General features: G+C 43.6%; 1 protein-coding gene across 2 annotated transcripts in view; it reads left to right on the top strand.

Annotated features, from left to right (window-relative positions):
• The window catches only part of LOC126299187 (intracellular coagulation inhibitor 3-like), a 165,578-nt gene that overhangs the window by 139,901 nt on the left and 3,922 nt on the right, over positions 1–21,755 (top strand). For both annotated transcript variants that reach the window (XM_049990963.1, XM_049990964.1), the window contains exon 6: positions 6,067–6,415. In XM_049990963.1, coding sequence (XP_049846920.1) covers positions 6,067–6,415 — 349 coding nt within the window. The remainder of the gene's footprint in view (positions 1–6,066; positions 6,416–21,755) is intronic.

Here is a 21,755-nt window from a genome sequence, read left to right as displayed (position 1 = left end):
TGGGTCACAACGTCACATTGATTTTCTGCGTATGTCGTATAGGAATTTTGAAGTTAGGGAGAGTTCGCGCTTTGTTGCATAGTATTTGGTCACAGGAGACGTGAACAACATGTTGCAAAGTTTGTATAATTACAGTGGGGCGGATGGGAAGGCTACATTTTGTTGGTTAGTATGACTTTCTAACATTCTGCGCTAAAGTAACATGGCAACGACTTAATCTGCTCACAAGATGCTGGTCAGATGTAAATACTGAATAAAGTTTTAATTGAAAGGAGTCCTGAAGTTTGGTGTCTTCACGTATCCATACAGAACACTCATACCTAGTTAATTTCATCAGTGTTAATTTGTATATGCCAAGCAGCACATATTTCAATGTACTCATGAAATAATACCTATGTTATCAACAGTTTATTTTTATGAATTATATTTCCCCGTATCAAGAGACTCATATGATTGATATTGTGTGAATATACATGGTATCACACTTACTGGGAGAATAGAAGTGAACATTATGGTGTGGATGGAATGTTCGAATAATAAGAATTTTGTTTTGAATGTAATTCTGCTGTCTACCAAGTGTTTGAAATTCGATTTAAGCTGTGTGATTATGACAATCATGGGGACACACAATTGGTAACTTAACATAGAAATTAGTGGAAGTTTATGTATGGCTTGTTAGAGATAATGGTATCTTGTTAGATGTCCTGGACATGGTTCTGTGGTGGTATATGATTCATGGAACAGCTGCTGTACAGTGAGTTACCATCAGATGGTGAACATTTTATTTGCGTACGATAGTGGCATGATGCAATAAAGTAATCAAAACATTTCATGGTTTCTGTGTGTCAACCAATGATCAGCAACATTTCTGTGAACATAATACGTACTAGTGCTGATCTTGGTCCATTTTTGTGTGAAACCATTTGTTGTGAACATAGTGCCATGTGTAGGCATTTTGAGGATTTCTGTTCTATTGTAGACATATACTAAGATATAAAGTAGTGTTCATAGTACATAAAATGTCTCTGTGTATTGCAACTTGTATTTGAATTATGTTACTGGAGTCTCTTTGCCAGAAGAGTGTATTTTGGCCTTGAGCAAAAGACTGACAGTATGGATCAATAAAAATATAAAAAAAAACACCCTAAAACTATGCATGGAAATAACTGAATTATAAAACCAGTGTCAGTATTTCTTTGCTGTCTAAGTACTGCAGAACACTGTAAATCCCGTGGAGGGAAACTTGCAAATTCTTATATGTGCAAGGCAATAGATATTTGAAGTGATGCATTGGTCACATAATTTTTTTTTTTTTTAAATAGACTTTTTAAGAATTACGTAGTATTTGATACTGCATTGTTCTTTGCACGTTAGAAAGTTATCTACTTGAAACCCAGATGTAAAGACTGAGTTATTAGTCATCTAACAAATTTAAACATCGAAGTACAGAATATTTATTGCACCGTATAATATGTTGACAGTGTGTAAAGACGACTGAGAGGTATGAAATAAAATGGAGAAAGAGTTTCCTAGTCTTATATTTGAAAGGTTGGTACTGCAGGTTTCTGGCTAAAATTGTGTGGTGGACAACACCTTGCTTGTGGCGACACTGACCTCTAGCACAGCCTGAAGTGTAGGTCAGATTGGGAGGTGACAATCAGGTGTGAGTTGGTGAAGCAAACATGTTTAAGCAGAAAATCTGGTTGTGGTAACAAATTGATCAATTATTAAACCTAATGTTTAAATGCAAGTTGCTATTACCTTTTTTACTGAAGTAGTAAAATAATTTTCAAGTAGACTTTGTTTTTAATTATTTTACACTTGTTAATTTCCAACTTATTTTTATAGACCACTTAAATTTTTTAATGCTTGTATAAGTAAATTGATTTAAACCCTGGTGAATCTTGGGGGGGGGGGGGGGGGGGGGCGCGGGGAGATTGTGACTTGATAGTGCTTTCACTTTATCATTGCTTTATCTGTATCAGGAAAAAACAGTTTAGAGATGATACAGATTTCATTTTACAATGTAAGCCCCTGTAATTGATTTGATAGGTGTGCGCATGTGCTGGGGAAAACGAGGGCTGCCTAACCTCAGTAAAACTTCCAACCAATGTATACCCTAACTCGTACAGTTGAGTGTTTTAACTGTCAAACTACTAGGAGTGAGTAGTGCAGACTAAAAACAGCATTGATCTTCCCAACCTAAAGGCTCCTGTAAATTGTCAAACAGTTTGTCAAATTTTGTTATGTTTGCTAAATGTTTGACTGCATACAGTGTTGTTTGATGTGTTTGTAAGACATAGAGCATGTTTGATCTATTTGCCAGGAATTAATATTGAAGGAAATATAGCAAGATCTGCAAACATTGTGTTGTTTTCTGCATATGTTTGATGATAAATAGTTTAATTACAGCTTATCTCACTGTATCATGAGTTTCCACAACTATGGAAGCGACAATCAAGGATAAAAGCAAAATAGCACTGGTAATTACCAAAATGGTAGATGTCATCTCTCCCAACTATACATAATGCAAGAAGTGGTTAAGAAGAAAATTGGTATTCTGTGCCCAACGCACAAGTGAGAGAGTAAGGGGGGGGGGGGGGGAGGAGGAGTTCTCCAGTCCTTTCAAGTAAGATGGAGGGTATAGGTTCCTACATTGTGGTATTTTAATGAACTGTCGTTAGAGGGCCAAATAGAAGAGAATGAATTGGGTGAAGTGACTTTAATGCTGAGTCATCTAATTGCGAAAATCAATCCCCCATGACCATCATGGATATTGCTGTAATTTTGTGTGAATGTTTGACATGTTCCTAGTGAACACTGGAAAACTTTCACTTTCGCCTATTAAATAATTTCTGGGATATAGTCATTTGTCTGACTCCATAGCACAACAGTCAACAGTGCTCTGATGAGTGTGTGGCAACTTTGAGACATAGTATATCCAGCAGTATTTTCTTGAAAGAAACAAAGCCAGCCGTTGTAGCCGAGCAGTTCTAGGTGCTTCAGTCTGGAACTGCGCGACCGCTACGATCACAGGTTCTAATTCTGCCTCAGGCATGGATGTGTGTGATGTCCTTAAGTTAGTTAGGTTTAAGTAGTTCTATGTTCTAGGGGACTGATGACCTCAGTTGTTAAGTCCCATAGTGCTCAGAGCCATTTGAAAGAAACAAAACTTAGGTAATCATGTACAACTTTTTGTACTCCTATAAGCAAAATAATAAAAAAAAGTTTTTCTGCACTATCTGCGTAAGGATCATTTGAAGCAAAGTTGGCCAAAAAATAGACGCTCGAAGAAATGTAATGATTACTCTTTTTGTATCTCCAGAAGTAATTGCACGATACACCAGAAACTTTGCGTGTAATAACTTGCCAATACAGGGTCTTAGAATATAAATTTTCATTCTTCTACTGCTTTCCAGTAATATACAAATTGAGAGCAGATTTTACATCTTTCTGAAAATGCCCAAACTAGCTATTTTTGGCCCACATTTGTAAAAAAAAAAAGGCTTCTTCAAACTGTTTTTAAACTGGAGTCATTAGAAAGACCAAAATGTATATTTGGTTTTGCAATGCGAGCATATGAGGCTCTATAAAAGAATGACAAAGTGAATGTGCATTGGAAAATAGGCCTGTATTCCGCTGCTACTCAGATTAAATATGATACCTGTTATGAAGTTCCACAATTGTTTAATACTCTTGGAGGAAGATAATATAAAAAGTCTTGATGATTAGGAAATAAGCTGGAGTCAGAAAAACTACTAGTAAATAGTTTTTTTTAGCATCTGGCCCTACAAAATCATATTTATAAAAATGAAATGGAATGAGGAGTCCAATAAAAACAATAGTTTTCTCACTTTTGTTGAGGTAATCACACTCTAAAAGTGTCAATTTTTGTTTTTTGCAGAATTTCTTTCCTAACAAAACAATCAGTGACATCATCTGGCTGGAAGTATAGTTGTATACTTTTCCTCATGGCATGCTGCAGCAAATTAATGAAATCCGTAAAAAATTCAAGTAGCTTCATGTAGACATAAGCTTAGGATTGTAAGAGACTGCTCCTAGCTTTGGCCTCTTATAGAAACTGCATAACAGCTTGGGAACCTGTGATAAAGAAACTCACCCATGGCTGCTGTTGCCAGCTGTCGGGTGTGGCCCCTGTGGTGATATAGGTACTGGTTTTCTCACTTTGAAAGAAGCCAGCAGTTGTTAAGTCGTCATGGACCGTACCAACATATTTATAAAATTTTTCATATGTAGACTAATGTTCTACATTGACTGCAAACTATACTAATACAAGGTATACTGTATCTTAAACCAGAATTAAACTAGCACATGAATAGAATTGCACAATAAAGACATGCTGATAATTCTCTGTAACACGAGTCCATTCCAAAAAGTGTGAGGAGGAATTCTGTAAACTTCACTAAAATCTACACAATGTGACAGTGGTGTTAAACCTGCAGACCATTTGTATAATCTGTGCTGCAGCTGTTACGAAACAGTTTTGCTACCATGATCTCTACTGTCCTGATACTAAACAGTTAAATCATGAAGTTTATAACCAGTTTGATTCTGTAGTTATAATAGAAGGGCAGACTGAAATATATCATATTATTCAGACTTTCTCACTTCCTACTCATGATTTTGATATTAATTTGCCCAGAGAGTACTAAACAACTATAGAGTGTGACAGTATTTGAAAAATGAACTTTGCCCTCAATTTGTTAACTATTGGAAAGCAGTAAGAGAATGAAATTGTAAATTCTAAGACCTTGGGTTGATAAATTATGACGTGTCGAGTTTCAGGTTTTTTCCTGCAATTACTTCTGGAGATACAAAAATCTAACTTCCCTTTTTTTTCCCCCTTTCTTTTTTTTAAATATCTGTTTTTCAGCTGACTTTGCTTGAAATTGTCCATATTCAGATAGGTCAGGAATTCTTTATTATTTTGTTTACAAGAACTGAAAAAGTTATGCAAGATAACCTAGTTTTGTTTCTTTCAAGAAAATATTATCGGAGATGTTATATCTCAAAGTTACTGAAAATTATCACGTGCACTATTGATAGCTGCACTATGGCGTGAAACCAATCACTGTATCTCCGGAAGTGTTTAACTAATGATCATGAATAAGTACCAATGTTCATTGGAAGTATGTGCAGTTGTTTATACAAAATTTCACCAAAATCCATAAAGGAACCTCTAAACCACTTGGCATGGAATGACCCAACTCTAAACAAGTTTCACTTTCCATTTGCTGATTCTTCTTCTTATTCTGACAAAATGCCAGAGTCAGTGTTAGAAATGCTGCATCTGCATTTGTAGCCAGCCCCACTAGTGGCAAAATACAGTATAACAGTGTCTGTTCCAAAAAGTGAGGTTAAAGGGTCGAACTTTTTTGGTAAATGTACAGGCTTGTTCCATAAATCCATGGCTAGGTAAGAGCAAATTTGACAAACAAGTTTGTTCACAAGGGCCTTAACATTGATCTTGGGCTACAGCACAGATCAGTCTGTCATCACAACTGTGATTTAAAGAAATAACTTATTTTTATTTATTCTATTTGGACGATATTTGATTTAATATATTGTAAATATAGCGTATGGGACATTCCCTTCACATGATACTGTACAAATGACAAAACCAGCATTGATAGACAGCTGTTTGTGCCCTCATTTTCGAATTTTATTGTTAGTTCATGGTTGACTCCAACTGTCAGATTGCCTCTTAACAATGTTGTTTTTGTAGTTATGAAAGTTACTTCACCAGGCTCATACTGTTAGATTACCACTAGGGCTTGCAGAAAACTGTATTACATACTTTGGCGTGGTGACATTTGAGGGGGGTTGTTGTGTTTAATTCATATGTTTGTTTTATTTAAGCTGCTCTTGCTTTTGTATTGTGTAAATTTGATGATTACAAAACATGGAAGGTCTGATAATAGGCATGTAATTACATTTGGTAGCATTGAAATGTGCTATGTGCCTTAATTTTGTTGATTTTTTAGAATACGTAAGGATTTTTATGAGATAAAGTCTATATTAGAAATTATTTTGATTTGCCTACAGGTGGGAACGTTTAATCTTCTCATACTTCTGCCGGATGCTCCTGATCATATAGATGAGCTTCTTGTGAAACTCCCAGGGGTGTCATTCCAGCAGCTGCCACACTGGCTCACATACGCTGAGACGGAAGTTTCACTTCCTCAGTTTACAGCTCTATCAAGTGGACTTGATTTGACACCATTTATGAAACAGTTGGGTGTACGGAGTCTCTTCAATGCAAGTGCAGCAGAGTTAGGATTTGCTTCTGCAAGTGGTGCTCCTCCACTGTATGTGAAATCTATCACTCAAGATGCCTTTTTCTCCGCATCCTATGTTGCGGTTAATTCTGTTGGAGCTGTCTCATCGCACATGGGTAAGAATAAATCTGTATGTTTCCTGTGTTTATTTGAAAGTTCGTTATTCTGGAATATTAACATTTGAGTACATTTATTTATATATTTTTTGCCTTCATTGGACACCTCACTTTAATTAGCAAAAGGTTTATACAAAGACTTTCTATTGAATTAGGAGACTGGTTATTTACATAAAGGGGTTTTTGCACTTGTCTGACCAATATTTATTCATTCTTTCAGATATTCTCTTTCTTTCAGATATTCTCTTTCTTTCAGATATTCTCTTTCTTTCAGATATTCTCTTTCTTTCTTCGTCTGATATCACTCATTTGAATATTAATGTGCTGTCTCTAATATGAGTATTTTAATGGATGTGAATAAGCTTCTTTCTTCAGATAGTTGTTTGATAGACTTATTAATTTGTCTGTCATTTTCGAGACCACTGAGTGTATGAAATGTCACACTAACGAAAGTGAATCAGTCTAACCACAAACTTTGTTTAACTAAAATATTTTTGTTGTGATACATTTGTTATCCACTGCAAATCACAACCGAACAGTCAACTTCCGACCTAATCTAGACTTCGGAATGCTCTACATTTCTTCTAAATCTACATAATACTCTAGTAGCCACCTTATGGTGTATGGGTGGAGGGTAACAGGTACCACTAGTAGTCTTTTCCTTTCCTCTTCCACTTGCAAATGGAGCAAGGGAACAGACTGTCTGTATGCCTCCTATGAGCTGTTTTCATAGCACTTACACATGTTGATTGGATCTACCTGCAATAAATCTAACAGTGTGCTTCTGAGTAAACTCAAGGTCTTCTTTTAGTCTGACCTGGTGGGGATCCTAAACACTCAAGCAGTACTTAGGAATGGGTCGCACTAGTATTCTGTATATTGTCTCCTTTGTAGATAATCTAAACTCTGTAATTTTCGTATACTTTCATGGTGATTTGGTGTCATCTCGTGGAATCTGGTGTACTGCTGGTGGCCTGCGTCTTCCCAACACAATATTGTGACGACGTATTTCGGCATCTTGATTAGGTGTTTCCTGCAACTGATCAGCAAGCTGACTGTGTCCCATATTTATACCTTGGCAGTGTTTGGGTTCCCTATGCCATCCATACCCGCTGTGGCCATTTATGGTGTTATTTATATCTAGTCCATCTTCCGTCTGTGCCCGTTTCCGCTGTTTTCCCCAGTGCCAGCCTTGCCAAGGCATTCCATACTAGGTACATGCCCACCAGGCACATTCCCAACACTATCAATGTGCTTTTGACATTTCTTATGCTGTTGACAACCACTCCAGCTTTCTGTCGTGCCCCTGTCATGCTCCTGGTCTTGTGGGTTCATTATACTCCTACAAGATGCACTCCCTGCTGAATCAGGCTGCTGTGAGAATTGCATATTCTGTTTGTGCACGCCACAGAAATATCCTGTGGTGGTGGCTGCCATTTAGAATTCTGTACTGTGGCTGCTCGTAGGGTGTGTGGTGCTTGAGGTTTTGGGTAGTTGATGTTCCCTCTCTTGTTTGTGATCACTACAGTTGTCTTCCGAGGAGTTAGTTTCTGCCAGGTGCTCCATAAGAGACCTCATACTGTTAATTACGCCCCTGGTTGTCTGAATCTGTTACTGTAGAAGGGAACCTCTTTCCGTTGTTTTGTTTTAGTGATTCTAAATCCAGATTCCATGCCCTTCTGAATTAATATCCTTCTTGATCATGTTCTCTCTTATTTGACCATTTGGGAAGCAGGACATCAGCTCAGTATGGTGTGGAATCTGGCTTTAGAATTACCAAATAAACAATGAAAAAAAGTTCCCTTCTCCAGTAACTAATCTCAAACAACCAGGGGCTTAATTAACAGGATTTAATCTCTTATGGAGCACAAGATGGCAACTGTCTAATCGGGAGACAACTGTAATGCTCATCGAAAACGACAAAAGAGAGAACATCAAACACGCGAAACCTCAGGCACTACGCATCCTAGGAGCAGACATATTACAGAACTGCAGACGGCCACAAATGGCTGCCGTAGGCACAGACGTTGTGGGGAACACCAGACACTGTCCAGGCATCGGCAGTACACCTGATATCATGAGATGTGAATCTAAATTTCATAAAATTCTCCCCTTAAACTAAAGTCGACCATTTCCAGCAGTCGTTCTTCCTGCGAACCATATGTGACTGAAACAGGAAAGGGAGGTAAAGACAGTGGCATGTAAAGTGCCCTCCGTCAAGCACCGTTGGGTGGCTTGTGGAGTATAAATGTAGATGAAGTAATCTCGGTGAAGTTAAGTATCAAAGATCAGTGAAAAGTGGTAATCAGATGCTTGTATAGACTGTCTGGGTCATTAGCTGTAGTGGTAGAGCGGTTCAGACAGAGCTTGCTGAATATCGTTAGTAATTTTCCAGATCATGCCATTTTACTAGGGGTGTCTTCAACTTGCCAGGTGTAGATTTGGAGTGTCATATCAAAACTGGTGCCAGAGACGGATACATGTGACATTGTTCTGGATGTATGGTCTGAAAATTACTTTGAGCAGACAGAGAACTAGCTCATGAGGGTACATCTTTTAGACCTGAACTTATGAAATCAGTTAACACATAGAGGAAGGTATCAGTGATCATAAGACTGTGATAGTATCTGTGACAACCAGTTTTACAAAGAATGTTAAAAACAGTAAGGAGATGATATTGCTTAGAAAGAGTGACAGGATACAAATTTCACAACATCTGAGCAGTCAGCATCAAATATTCAGTGATGGCAGTGAAGATGTGGAAAAGAAATAGAAAAAATTCAAACGAATCGTGTGATATGCGATAAACAAGTATGTTCTGAGGGAGGTCTTACGGGTTGGGAAAGACCCACCATAGTACAATAGCCATGCTAAATAACTGTTACATAAACAGAGAACTTCACCTGAGATTCAAGAGAAGTAAAACCCTAGCTGAACTACATGAAAATGAGCATAAAGAGAGCAACGAGAGAAGCGTCCAATGGCTTTCAGAGTAAAACTTTGTCAACCGATCTGAGTAAAAACCCTAAGGTCCCCCTGCAGGTTCGGGGGTTAGAATAGGCCCGCGGTATTCCTGCCTGTCGTAAGAGGCGACTAAAAGGAGTCTCGAACTATTCGGCCTTATATGATGGTCCCCTGTTGGGTTTGACCTCCATCTCTCAAAATTTTCCGAAGAGCGCGCCGATTGGGGAAGGGCGCCTTACTTGGTGCATTGTGTCAATCTTGCGACCAGACCTTTCGCCAGCTTATACACCGTTGAATTGCAGTCCTGTCCTCTATCCATCTCTTGGGCATGACTGTCTTTCTGCTTGCAGATAACACCTTGCACTGTGCAGTGCCTCTTTCTGCACCGACGGCGACCATGGACCACATGTTACCTAACATCCAGCACGGTAGCCAGTCCGTTGTGGTGGGGCCGCCATGTACCCTGTTGGTTGTAGCCCCCTGACAACACAGGGATCGCTCTACTGATGCCTGCGCCGTTAACTCCCCACGTGTGCCAAGGAGTAGATGCCTATCCTCCTGGGGTATCGGGACTCCCGGCAACGGCCATCCTGCCAGGTGGCTCTTGCCGTGGCTGGGTGGCGCCCGTGGGGAGGGCCTTGGTCGGAGTAGGTGGCATCAGGGCGGATGACCCGCAATGAAGCCTGGTACATCGTCTCTCACTGGTGGCCAGCCGCCAGCAGTCTCTAAGCGTTCTTGGGCTCAGTTTGACGCTCAGAAGTACGATCCGAAAACGTTCCCCTCCCTGGCCACACCGTGGGAGGAACGTAAGTCTCAGGATGGCAGTAGCAGTTATTCGCCCCGCTTCTTAGTTTGTACGAGGGTTGATGGGGAGTCTTTTTCTCTCCACAAAGCCTCAGTTCTTCGTCGAGCATTTAGAGGACAAGTTTGGGGAGGTGGAGGGCTTGTCAAAAATGCGCTCTGGGTCAGTCCTGATACAAACGGCATCCTCTGCCCAGTCACGACGGTTACTCGCTTGTGACAAGTTGGGGGATGTTGCCGTTACGATCACACCCCATAAGAGTTTAAATATGGTCCAGGGAGTTATTTACCATAGGGATCTTCTTTTGCAGTCTGATGAAGAGCTGCGCGCCAATTTAGAGCGCCGAGGTGTACATTTCGTCTGGCGCGTTCATCGGGGTCCGAAGGAAAATCAGATTGCTACCGGTGCCTTCATCTTGGCCTTCGAAGGGGATACATTACCGGAAAAAGTCAAGGTGATGGTCTACCGATGTAACGTTAAGCCCTATATCCCTCCCCCGATGCGGTGCTTTAAGTGCTGGAAGTTCGGCCATATGTCTTCTCGCTGCACTTCCAGCCTCACATGTCGAGATTGCGGACGCCCATCACATCCCAATACTCCATGTGCCCCGCCTCCCATCTGTGTCAACTGTGGGGAGCACCATTCACCTTGCTCGCCAGGCTGCCGAATTTTCCAGAAAGATCGTAAAATCATGGAATACAAGACCCTGGACCGACTAACCTACACTGAGGCCAAGAGGAAATACGACCGACTCCATCCTGTGAGAATGACATCTTCCTACGCTGCTGCTACAACACCTGTGCTAGCCCCGTCTGTTTTTCCAATTGTGGCCGGATCGACGAGTAGTAAACCTCCTCCTGCCCCCTCGCCAGTGGGGGGCTCTACCCACCGGGTTGCTCCTGCGCCACCTACTTCAGGAGCAACACCATCCCACCCATCGGGGATGTTTGTCCCCACTTCTAATCCGGAGACGTGTCCAACTTCTTCTGCTTTTCACGCTCGCAAGGGGTCCCTTGGGTCCCTCCCTTCCCAGGTTTCCGCCAGCGAGAAGCCTGACGACCGACAATGGCGTAAGTGCCCGCAATCGGCTGGTCGTAGGGCTTCACGATCCTCATACGTCCCGGAGACTGAATCGGTGAAGCCCTCCCAGCTGGTGCGACCCAAGGAACGGCGTGAGAAACCCAAGAAGAGCTCTCAGCCCAAGGAACTCGCAGTGGCAGCCATCCCACCGCAACCTTCCAGCTCTGCATCTGAGGATGCGGTGGAGATTCTGGCGTGCGCTGAGGACCTCGATCTCGCCGGTCCATCAGACGCCATGGAAAGCACTATCACAGGTGCTAAATCGGAGGCAGCAGGTGACACAGCGGCGTAATCTCCCTTCCCAGTCCCGTCAAGCCTTTGTCAGCCATGGACAACACCATCCTCCAGTGGAACTGCAGCGGTTTCTTCCACCATCTAGCTGATCTCCGCCAACTTATCAGCCTTCACCCTTTCTCTGCATTGCTCTGCAGGAAACTTGGTTTCCGGCAATGCGAACCCCCGCCCTCCGTGGCTATCGGGGTTATTATAAGAACCGGGCAGCTTATGAAAGGGTGTCTGGTGGCGTCTGCATATATGTCCTGAACTCTCTTCACAGCGAGTCTGTACCTCTCCAAATACCTTTAGAGGCTGTCGCTCTTCGGGTGTGGACGCCACAGGCTGTTACCGTCTGCAGTCTTTTTCTTCCACCGGATGGTGATGTCACGCAGCATGTCCTGGCTGCTCTGATAGCTCAATTGCCTCTACCTTTCCTGTTACTGGGCAACTTTAACGTGCATAACTTTGTGTGGGGTGGGTCAGTGGCAGCAGGTCGAGGCGCCATCGTTGAGCATTTATTGGCGCAGCTCGATCTCTCGATCTTAAATGATGGTGCCTTCACACACTTCAGTGTGGCGCATGGCACATACTCTGCCATTGACCTTTCCATCTGTAGCCCTAGCGTCTTACCATCTGTCCAATGGAGAGTGTATGACGACCTGTGTGATAGTGACCACTTTCTGTCACTGCCACAGCGTCAGTCTTCTGGGCGCCCTAGCAGATGGGCTATGAATCAGGCTGACTGGGACTTGTTCTCCTCCACTGTCGCTATTGAGCCTCTCTATAACAATGCCATTGATGCAGTGGTTCAATCGGTTACCACCGGCATCGTTACTGCCGCCGAATCTGCCATTGCCCGTTCTTCTGGGTCCCTTCGGCGGCGGACTGTGCCTTGGTGGTCGCCTGAGATCGCTGAAGCGATTAAGGCTCGCCGGCAGGCGCTCCAGCGTCACAAGCGACATCCCTCAATCGACCACCTTATCGCCTTCAAACTGCTTCGTGCGTGAGCCCGCTGCATTATCTGCCAACACAAACAGGAGTGCTGGGAGTGGTATGTGTCCACCATTGGCCTCCACGTCACTCCATCGCAGGTCTGGGCCAAGATTCGCCGCCTCTATGGCTATCGGACCCCTGTCAGTGTCCCTGCGCTCTCGCTGAATGGAGCAGTTTGTACTGACTCCGACGTCATTGCAAACCGCTTGGCAGAGCGGAGAGTGAGTTTCCGTCGCAATGGCGGGAAAGTCTTGTTGTCCCCATTCTGAAACCAGGGAAGAACCCTTTGGAGGTGGACAGCTACCGTCCCATTAGCCTCACCAACATTCTTTGCAAGTTGCTTGAACAGATGGTGAACTGGCGCTTGAATTGGGTACTGGAGTCTTGAGGCCCCCTGGCTCCCTCTCGGGGTGGGTTCCGTAAAGGCCGCTCCGCCGCCGACAATCTGGTGAGCCTGGAGTTGGCCATCCGTACTGCCTTTGCCCGCCGTCAGCATCCGGTTGCTGTCTTTTTCGACATGCGGAAGGCGTATGATACGACATGGCGTCATCACATCCTTTCTACGCTTCATGGATGGGGTCTTCGGGGCCCTCTGCCGATCTATAACCCCAATTTTCTGTCGTATCGTACCTTCCGCTTGCACTTCACGGCCTCATATAGTTCCTCCCAAGTCCAGGAGAACGGTGTGCCACAGGGTTCTGTTCTCAGTGTGTGTCTGTTTTTAATAGCTATTAACGGGCTCGCTGCGGCCGTGGGAAATACTGTCTCCGCTTCCCTGTATGCTGACGACTTCTGCCTTTACTACAGCTCTATTGGCATTGCAGCTGCTGAACGTCAGCTACAGGGTGCAATCCGCAAGATGCAGTCTTGGGCTGTAGCGCATGGTTTTCAGTTTTCCGCAGCCAAGACCTGCGTTATGCATTTCTGCCTGCGACGCACTGTTCACCCGGAGCCGCGGCTTTATCTTGACGGTGAGCTTCTTAAAGTGGTGGAGTCACATAGGTTTTTGGGGATGGTTTTTGATGCCAGGTTGACTTGGCTGCCTCATATTCGGCAGCTTAAACAGGCGTGTTGGCGGCATCTAAATGCTATGCGATGCCTGAGCCACACCAGGTGGGGTGCTGAGCGATCAACTCTCGTACGGCTTTACCAGGCGTTAATCCAGTCCCGTCTGGACTACGGGAGTCTGGCTTATGGCTCAGCATCCCCATCTGCGTTGCGGGTGCTGGACCCAATCCTCCACAGCGGGATACACCTTGCCACTGGTGCTTTCCGAACCAGCCCTGTGGACAGCATACTTGTGGAGGCAGGTGTCCCTCCACTGCGTTTATGACGCCAACAATTACTGGCTGCTTATGCTGCCCATGTTTTTAGCTTGCCCGGGCATTCAAATTATCGTGTCCTCTTCCCGCAGTCAGTCGTTCATCTGCCATAATGTCGGCCCCGGTTGGGTTGTCCGATCGCCGTACGTGTCAAACAGCTTCTTTCCTGGCTTGGGTGTTTCCCTTTTCCACCTCCTTTCCGGGCCCCTCTGTGTACACCCCCGTGGTGTGTGCCTCGCCCTTGCCTTTGGCCCGAAGGACTCAGTCCCTCCGGAGGCCTTCCGACGATGCTTTTATTCCATCCTGGCCACGAATCAGGGCTCTGGTGTTGTGTACACTGACAGTTTGATGGTTGCTCGTCTAGTCGGTTATGCACTAACTCTAGGGGACCATTCTGGCGGCAGTGTTTACACTGCTGAGCTGGTTGCCATCTTTCATGCCCTAGAGTATATCCGTTCCTGCTCAGGTGAGTCCTTCGTTATCTGTAGCGATTCCCTGAGCGGTTTACGAGCTCTCGACCAGTGTTTCCCTCGTTCTCGTCTGGTGATGGCTATCCAGGAGTCCCTGCATACTCTCGCCCGTAGCGGCAGGTCTGTGGTCTTTGTTTGGACCCCAGGCCATGTTGGTATACCCGGCAATGAAACTGTTGATCACCTGGCGAAAGAGGCCACCACTGCGCCATCTCTGGAGATTGGCCTCCTGGCGGTTGATTTGCGGGCAGTCTTACACCGCAAAGTTCTCTCGTTTTGGGATGCTGAATGGCGCGGTCTGACCACCCCTAACAAACTCCGTGCCGTCAAGGACACGACAACTGTGTGGCGGTCATCCATTCGAGCCAACCGCAGGGACTCAGTCGTGCTTCGTCGGCTCCGAATTGGCCACACCCGACTCTCACACAGTTATTTACTGTGGCGTGAGGATCCCCCTCTTTGTCGTTGTGGGGCGTCCTTGACGGTGGTCCATATTCTGTTGGAGTGCGCCCTTTTAACCGTGCTCAGGCAGACTTTTGCAATGCCTGACACGCTCTCTGCTCTTTTATCAGATGACTCTGCCATGGTGGACTTGGTTTATGGGGTTTTTATCCTTTAATCTGAGTGTTTTTAAGTGTTGATTCTGGCTTTTAGCCTCTGATTTTAAACTGAGTTTTTAAAGTGTTCTTGGTGGTTGGCTTTCCTCTTTTTCTCTACGGTCGGCCAACCACCGTCACACTGTGTGTTTTAATTTTTGTCTGGTCTCTGTCAGAGTATTTCATGTCCTGTTTAGTCTGCTGTCTTTCCTGTTGTTGGTTTTTTATTCTCTTCGGGTGGTTTTAGTTTTTATGGAACAAGGGACCGATGCCCGTAGTAGTCTGGTCCCTTTAATCCCACAAACCAACCAACCAACCAAAACCCTAATGGGCTATGAAATCTTTACGGGTTATCGGCCGAGTGGCATCATCTTCTAGTCGCAACATTTCAATGGATTGCGTATCCTTCATCTTCAGGCAAAGTGTCGGGATGCTGTCTGCTGTCGTGTTCCTTTTTAGCCACTGGACCGCTATCAGATTCCGACCTCTGACCAATCACATGCTGCGGAATCGTGCTTGGCACCACCAGTGTTTGGGGGAGGGGGGGTTGTGCGCGTGTGGGCGTGGATTCCCGGTGTCTGTTCATATCAGTGCTGGCCACAGTCCCCTTCAGACCGGAGCGTTCTTGCTGAATTTTCCTAATTGCAGGATCTCAAGGGGAACACAGCATCAACGAAAAGCATACCTTCGAATTTGAAGAAACGAAGTAGTTGTGCAGCGCCAGTGGATTTTGGGACTCGGTGATAAAATTTAATTAATCTAGACAGTGATTACCATCTCAGTACAGCTTGGGATCCTGCAATTAGGAAAATTCGGCAAGAATGCTCCGGTCCGAAGGGGTCTGCACTTTCCAGGAAGTGTTTGGAGGGTTAATGTGGAGGATGGCCATGTGGCATCACATGCTCTGCCTGTGAGTGGACATGCGGCCGATCCTTCAGCAAGGTCCGAGCAGGCACACGGGGGGAGATCCACTGTTAGGTGGGTGATGGAGCCCCTTAGGGAAATAGTGGAAAGGTCGGGGAAGAAGGCCAGTGTTCACTCTATCTGCTTACTGGGGGGAGGGGGGGGGGGGCAGGGGTGTATCATCAGAGATGCAGAGGAGGCCCTGCTGGTGGTGATAGAGAGCACTGGGTGCACCCGACTACAAATTGTTGCTCATGTCGGCACCAATGACTCGTGCCGTCTGGGTTCAGAGGTCATCCTCAGTTCATACAGGTGGTTGGCGGAATTGGTGAAGGTGGAAAGCCTCACTCGTGGGGTGGAATCAGAGCTAACAATTTGTAGTATTGTTCCCAGAACCGATCGCAATCCTCCGGTTTGGAGCCGAGTGGAAGGCTTAACCAGAGGCTCAGACGATTCTGTGGAGATCTGGGATGAAAATTTCTCGACTTCTGCTGTCGGGTCGAGAAATGTAGGGTCCACTGAATACAGTCAGGCGTGCACTGCACGCAGGAAGCGGCTACAAGGGTAGCGGAGTATGTGTGGAGTGGACATGTGGGTTTTTTAGGTTAGAGAATTCCCTCCCTAGGCTCGACAATAAGCCTCCAGGTAGTAGTAGGCAAAATGCAACAGGGAATAACACTATTAATGTGGTAATAGTAAACTGCAGGAGCGTCTATATAAAGTTTTCAGAACTGCTCTGATTAATAAACATTCACAATGCCCACATAGTGCTAGGGACGGAAAGTTGGCTGAAACTAAATGTAAACAGGAATGAAATTCTAAACTCAGATTGGAATGTATACTGCAGAGACAGTCTGGACAGTGAAGGGGGAGGCATGTTTATAGCGACAAAAAGTGCAATAGTATCGAAGGAAATTGACAGAGATCCGAAATGTGAAATAATTTGGGTGAAGGTCGTGGTTAAAGAAGGAGCAAACATGAGGCCCCCTGGCTCAGCAGCTGTTGTGGCTGAGCACCTGAAGGATAATTTGGAAAATATTTAGAATAGATTTCCTGACCATGTTATAGTTCTGGGTGGAGATTTTAATTTGCCAGATATAGACTGGGAGACTCAAACGTTTATAATGGGGACAAAGAGTCCAGTGAAATTTTTTTAAGTGCATAATATGAAGACTACCTTGAGCAGTTAAACAGAGAACAGACTCGTGGCGATAACATATTAGACCTTCTGGCGACAAACAGACCCCAATTATTTGAAAAAGTTAACGCAGAACAGGGAATCAACGATCATAAAGCAGTTACTTCATAGATGATTTCAGCCGTAAATAGAAATATTAAAAAAGGTAGGAAGATTTTTCTGTTTAGCAAAAGTGACAAAAAGCAGATTTCAGAGTACCTGATGGCTCAACACTAAAGGTTTGTCTCAAGTACAAATAGTGTTGAGGATCAGTGGACAAAGTTGAAAACCATTGTACAATATGCGTTAGATGAGTATGTGCCAAGCAGGATCGTAAGAGATGGGAAAGAGCCACCGTGGTACAACAATCAAGTTAGAAAACTGCTGCAGAAGCAAAGGGAACTTCACAGCAAACATAAACGTAGCCAACGCCTTGCAGACAAACAAAAATTACACTAAGTGAAATGTAATGTGAGGATGGCCATGTGAGAGGTGTTCAATGAATTCGAAAGTAAATTTCTATGTACTGACTTGGCAGAAAATCCTAAGAAATTTTGGTCTTACGTCAAAGCGGTAGGTGGATCAAAACAAAATGTCCAGACACTCTGTGACAGTAATGGTACTGAAATAGAGGATGACAAACTAAAGGCCGAAATACTAAATGTCTTTTTCCAAAGCTGATTCACAGAGGAAGACTGCACTGTAGTTCCTTCTCTAGATTGTTGCACAGATGACAAAATGGTAGATATCGAAATAGACAGAGGGATAGAGTAACAAAATTGCTCAAGAGGAAAGACCGCTGGACCTGATGTGATACCAGTTCGATTGTACACAGAGTACGCGAAAGAACTTGCCCCTCTTCTTGCAGTGGTGTACTGTAGGTCTCTAGAAGAGCGTAGCGTTTCAAAAGATTGGAAAAGGGCACAGGTCATCCCTGTTTTCAAGAAGGGGCATTGAACAGATGCGCAGAACTATAGACCTACATCTCTAACGTCGATCAGTTGTAGAATTTTGGAACATGTATTATATTAGAGTATAATGACTTTTCTGGAGACTAGAAATCTACTCTGTAGGAATCAGCATGGGTTATGAAAAAGATGATCGTGTGAAACCCGGCTCACGCTATTCGTCCATGAGACTCAGAGGGCCATAGACCCGGGTTCCCAGGTAGATGTTGTGTTTCTTGACTTCCGCAAGGCATTTGATACAGTTCTCCACAGTCGTTCAGTGAACAAAGTAAGAGTGTATGGACTATCATGCCAGTTTTGTGATTGGATAGAAGAGTTCCCAGATAACAGAATGCAGCATGTCATTCTCAATGGCGAGAAGTCTTCCAAAGTAAGAGTGATTTCAGGTGCCGCAGTTAGTGTGTGTGTGTGTGTGTGTGTGTGTGTGTGTGTGTGTGTGTGTGTGTGTGTGTGTGTGTTTTTCTTTCTTTCCACAAACAATACGAGTCTGGAATAGAACGGAGAACCGATAGAGGTACTCTAAGTACACTCAGCCACACACCGTCAAGTGGCTTGTGGAGTATGGATGTAGATGTAGACAACATATTATTTCCCTCTACATACATCTTGCATTGCATAATGAACATGAGGAGAAATTTTGAGAAATTGGAGGCAATACAGACTCGTATCGACAATCATTCTTCCTGTGTACTGTTCGTGAGTGGAACAGGGTTGGGAGGATCAAATAGTAGTACCAATAGTACCCTCAAACACACACCATTAACTGGCTTTTGGAGTATGATGTAGATGTAGAAGTAGGGGTCAAAACAATGCAGTACGTATTTTTTTGTTTGTGCCCAGTTTCACTTTTAAGCTGTAATAAACAGCCTGGAAGGTAATTTGACGTATTAAGTTTGGAGGGAATACTTTGAAATCATGCTATATAAAAAAAATGTTTCATATATAACTTGATACATAATTAATGTTCTTGAAACATGTATAAGATGGGTCTATTCTGGAAAAGATACCAAAGTGTACCTTGTAACAGCAGAGGAGAATGAATTGCTAGGTCACAAGTCAATGAGACTGTCTCACACTGCTATTTTGTGCCAGTGCAAGCAGTGGTTTGAAAATTAAACCGCTGCTTCTTTACCATTCAGAAACTCAAAGAGTCTTCAAGAAGTGTAAAGTCCAGAAGAGCAGGTTCAACGTGATATGGAGGTCCAACAACAAGGCTCGATTGACTCATGATTTTTATTGGATCAATGAAGTGTTTGGTCCTTCGGTGAAAAATATTTGCTTGAGATGAATCTGCCACTCCGTGTCTTGCTTATGAAAATCCTGTGCATTCTCCAGGTCTCCAACACCACGCCCTTGAAGAATTTCAATTAATCAAGATGCAATTTCTAACTCCCAACACCACTCATTACTTCAGCCTATGGACCAGCATAATATTTGTAACTTTAAGAATCACTACACTAAAACACTCTTTAAGCGTTGCTTTGAGTTGACTGAAGTTACCAATCTCACTCTGAGTGTCTTGAAAATACCACTTTAACATCTTTTCCAGCATGAAGATGATCAAAAAAACTTGGGAAGGGGTTACCAAGAGAACTCTCACTTCTGCATGGAAGCAGCTGTGGCTGGAGTGCATTGTCAGATGTGACTCTTGAGGCATTTGAGTCAGTACCTGTGGAGCCCCTGGTCAATAGGATTGTGTCTTTAGCCAAGAGCATGACATCAATGAGCTTGTGGAAGATCACAGCCAAAAAATGACCACCAAAGAGCTTAAGGAGTTGCACCGTGTTTAACAGCAGGAAGTTGTGAAGAGCAGTTAATCAGGAGGAGGAGGTGGCGGCAGCAGTAACAGCAAAGCAGCAATCTTCTGGCACAATAAGAGAAATGATGAAAGCATGGGAATTGGTTGCATTGTACATTGAAAAATCTTCACTCCAATAAAGCAGTGGCTATGCATAGTACAAATTTATTTGATGATAATGCTGTGTCGCATTTTCACCAAGTGTTCAAGCATCAGGATAAATAAATGACTATAGATAGCTTCCTAATAAAAAGAATTAGTTATGTATCATGAATAGTAAAGCACATAATATAAATAAAATAGAAAGAAACTTTCACATGGGAAAAATATATTAAAAACAAAGATTCCAAGACTTACCAAGCGGGAAAGCGCCGCAGACAGCCACAATGAACAAACACACAAACACACACACAGAATTACTAGCTTTCGCAACCGATGGTTGCTTCTTCAGGAAAGATGGAAGGAGAGGGAAAGACGAAAGGATGTGGGTTTTAAGGGAGAGGGTAAGGAGTCATTCCAATCCCGGGAGCGGAAAGACTTACCTTGGGGGGGGGGGGGGGGGGGGGGGGGGGGGGGGGGGGGGGGGGGGGGGGGGGGGGGGGGGGGGGGGGGGGGGGGGGGGAAGGGCAGGTGTACACACACACACACACACACACACACACACACACACACACACACACACACACACACACACACACACACACACACACACACCCACCCATCTGCGCGCACCCCATCCACGCGAGTGTACACCTGTCCTTTTCTTCCCCCTAAGGTGAGTCTTTCCACTCCCGGGATTGGAATGACTCCTTACCCTCTCCCTTAAAACCCACATCCTTTCGTCTTTCCCTCTCCTTCCATCTTTCCTGAAGAAGCAACCATCGGTTGCGAAAGCTAGTAATTCTGTGTGTGTGCTTGTGTGTTTTATTCATTGTGCCTGTCTGCCGGCACTTTCCTGCTTGGTAAGTCTTGGAATCTTTGTTTTTAATATATAAAGCACATAATATTGTATGTATAATTTTCTTTGTATAAATGACACGAATAAGACAAAACCTTTAGTACTTCTTCTGCAAGGAATGCATTGTTGTATTTTGCATTAATTTTTTTATGGGATAAATTGTTTCACCTAACAAGTTTTTCACACTAAGAGTAAGATTCTGGAATGAATTGTGTTCACTATGTGAGGTTCCACTGTATTTGTATTTAGTTCTGCTCTTAAGAAGCATCACGGAAGAAGAGACACTGGTGCACATACAGATCTTCTGCATACATATCTTCTTATATTAATACAGAATGCACGTAGAGCCACCTCAGTTGCATATTTGTGCAACCGAGGTGGCTCTACATACGTTCTGTAATTAAGTTAATGCACGGTTGCTGGACTTCAACCAATAACAATGTTTAAAATTTCAATTCTTTTTATAGTTTACTATTCCAATACGCAAACTATGATTCCTCTTTATTCTAGTATAAACATAACTTCTCCCTTTGAAGGGGAGTGCTAACAAAATGTTTTTGCTTTCGGAAGAGAAAGTTGTAGAGTGAAATTTTTGTGAATGGGTCTGCCTGCATATTGTTTTTCGATGTTCTCTGTCAATCCATTCAGATATGGATCCCATATTGAGCGGCAGTACTCCAGCAGAGAACGGACAAGTGTAGCGATGGCCTTTAGCAGGTCCCTTGCATCTTCTTCTAAGTTGTCTGCCAATAAAACAGTCTTTGGTTCACTTCCCATAAAATTACCTCTGTGATTGTTCCATTTGAAGTTACTAGTAATTGTAATCACTAAGTATTTAGTTGGAGTTTGCAGCCTTTAGATTTGTGTGAATTACCTTTTAGCTGAAATTTAATAGATTCTTTTTAATACACTACTGGCCATTAAAATTGCTACACCACGAAGATGACGTGCTACAGATGCAAAATTTAACCAACAGGAAGGAGATGCTGTGATACGCAAATGATAAGCTTTTCAGAGCATTAACACAAGGTTG

The sequence above is a fragment of the Schistocerca gregaria genome, chromosome X (genome assembly GCF_023897955.1).
Source record: "Schistocerca gregaria isolate iqSchGreg1 chromosome X, iqSchGreg1.2, whole genome shotgun sequence".
Lineage (NCBI taxonomy): Eukaryota > Metazoa > Arthropoda > Insecta > Orthoptera > Acrididae > Schistocerca > Schistocerca gregaria.
The sequence above is the reverse complement of the archived record's forward strand: the minus strand, read 5'-3'. Positions and strand labels throughout refer to the sequence as shown.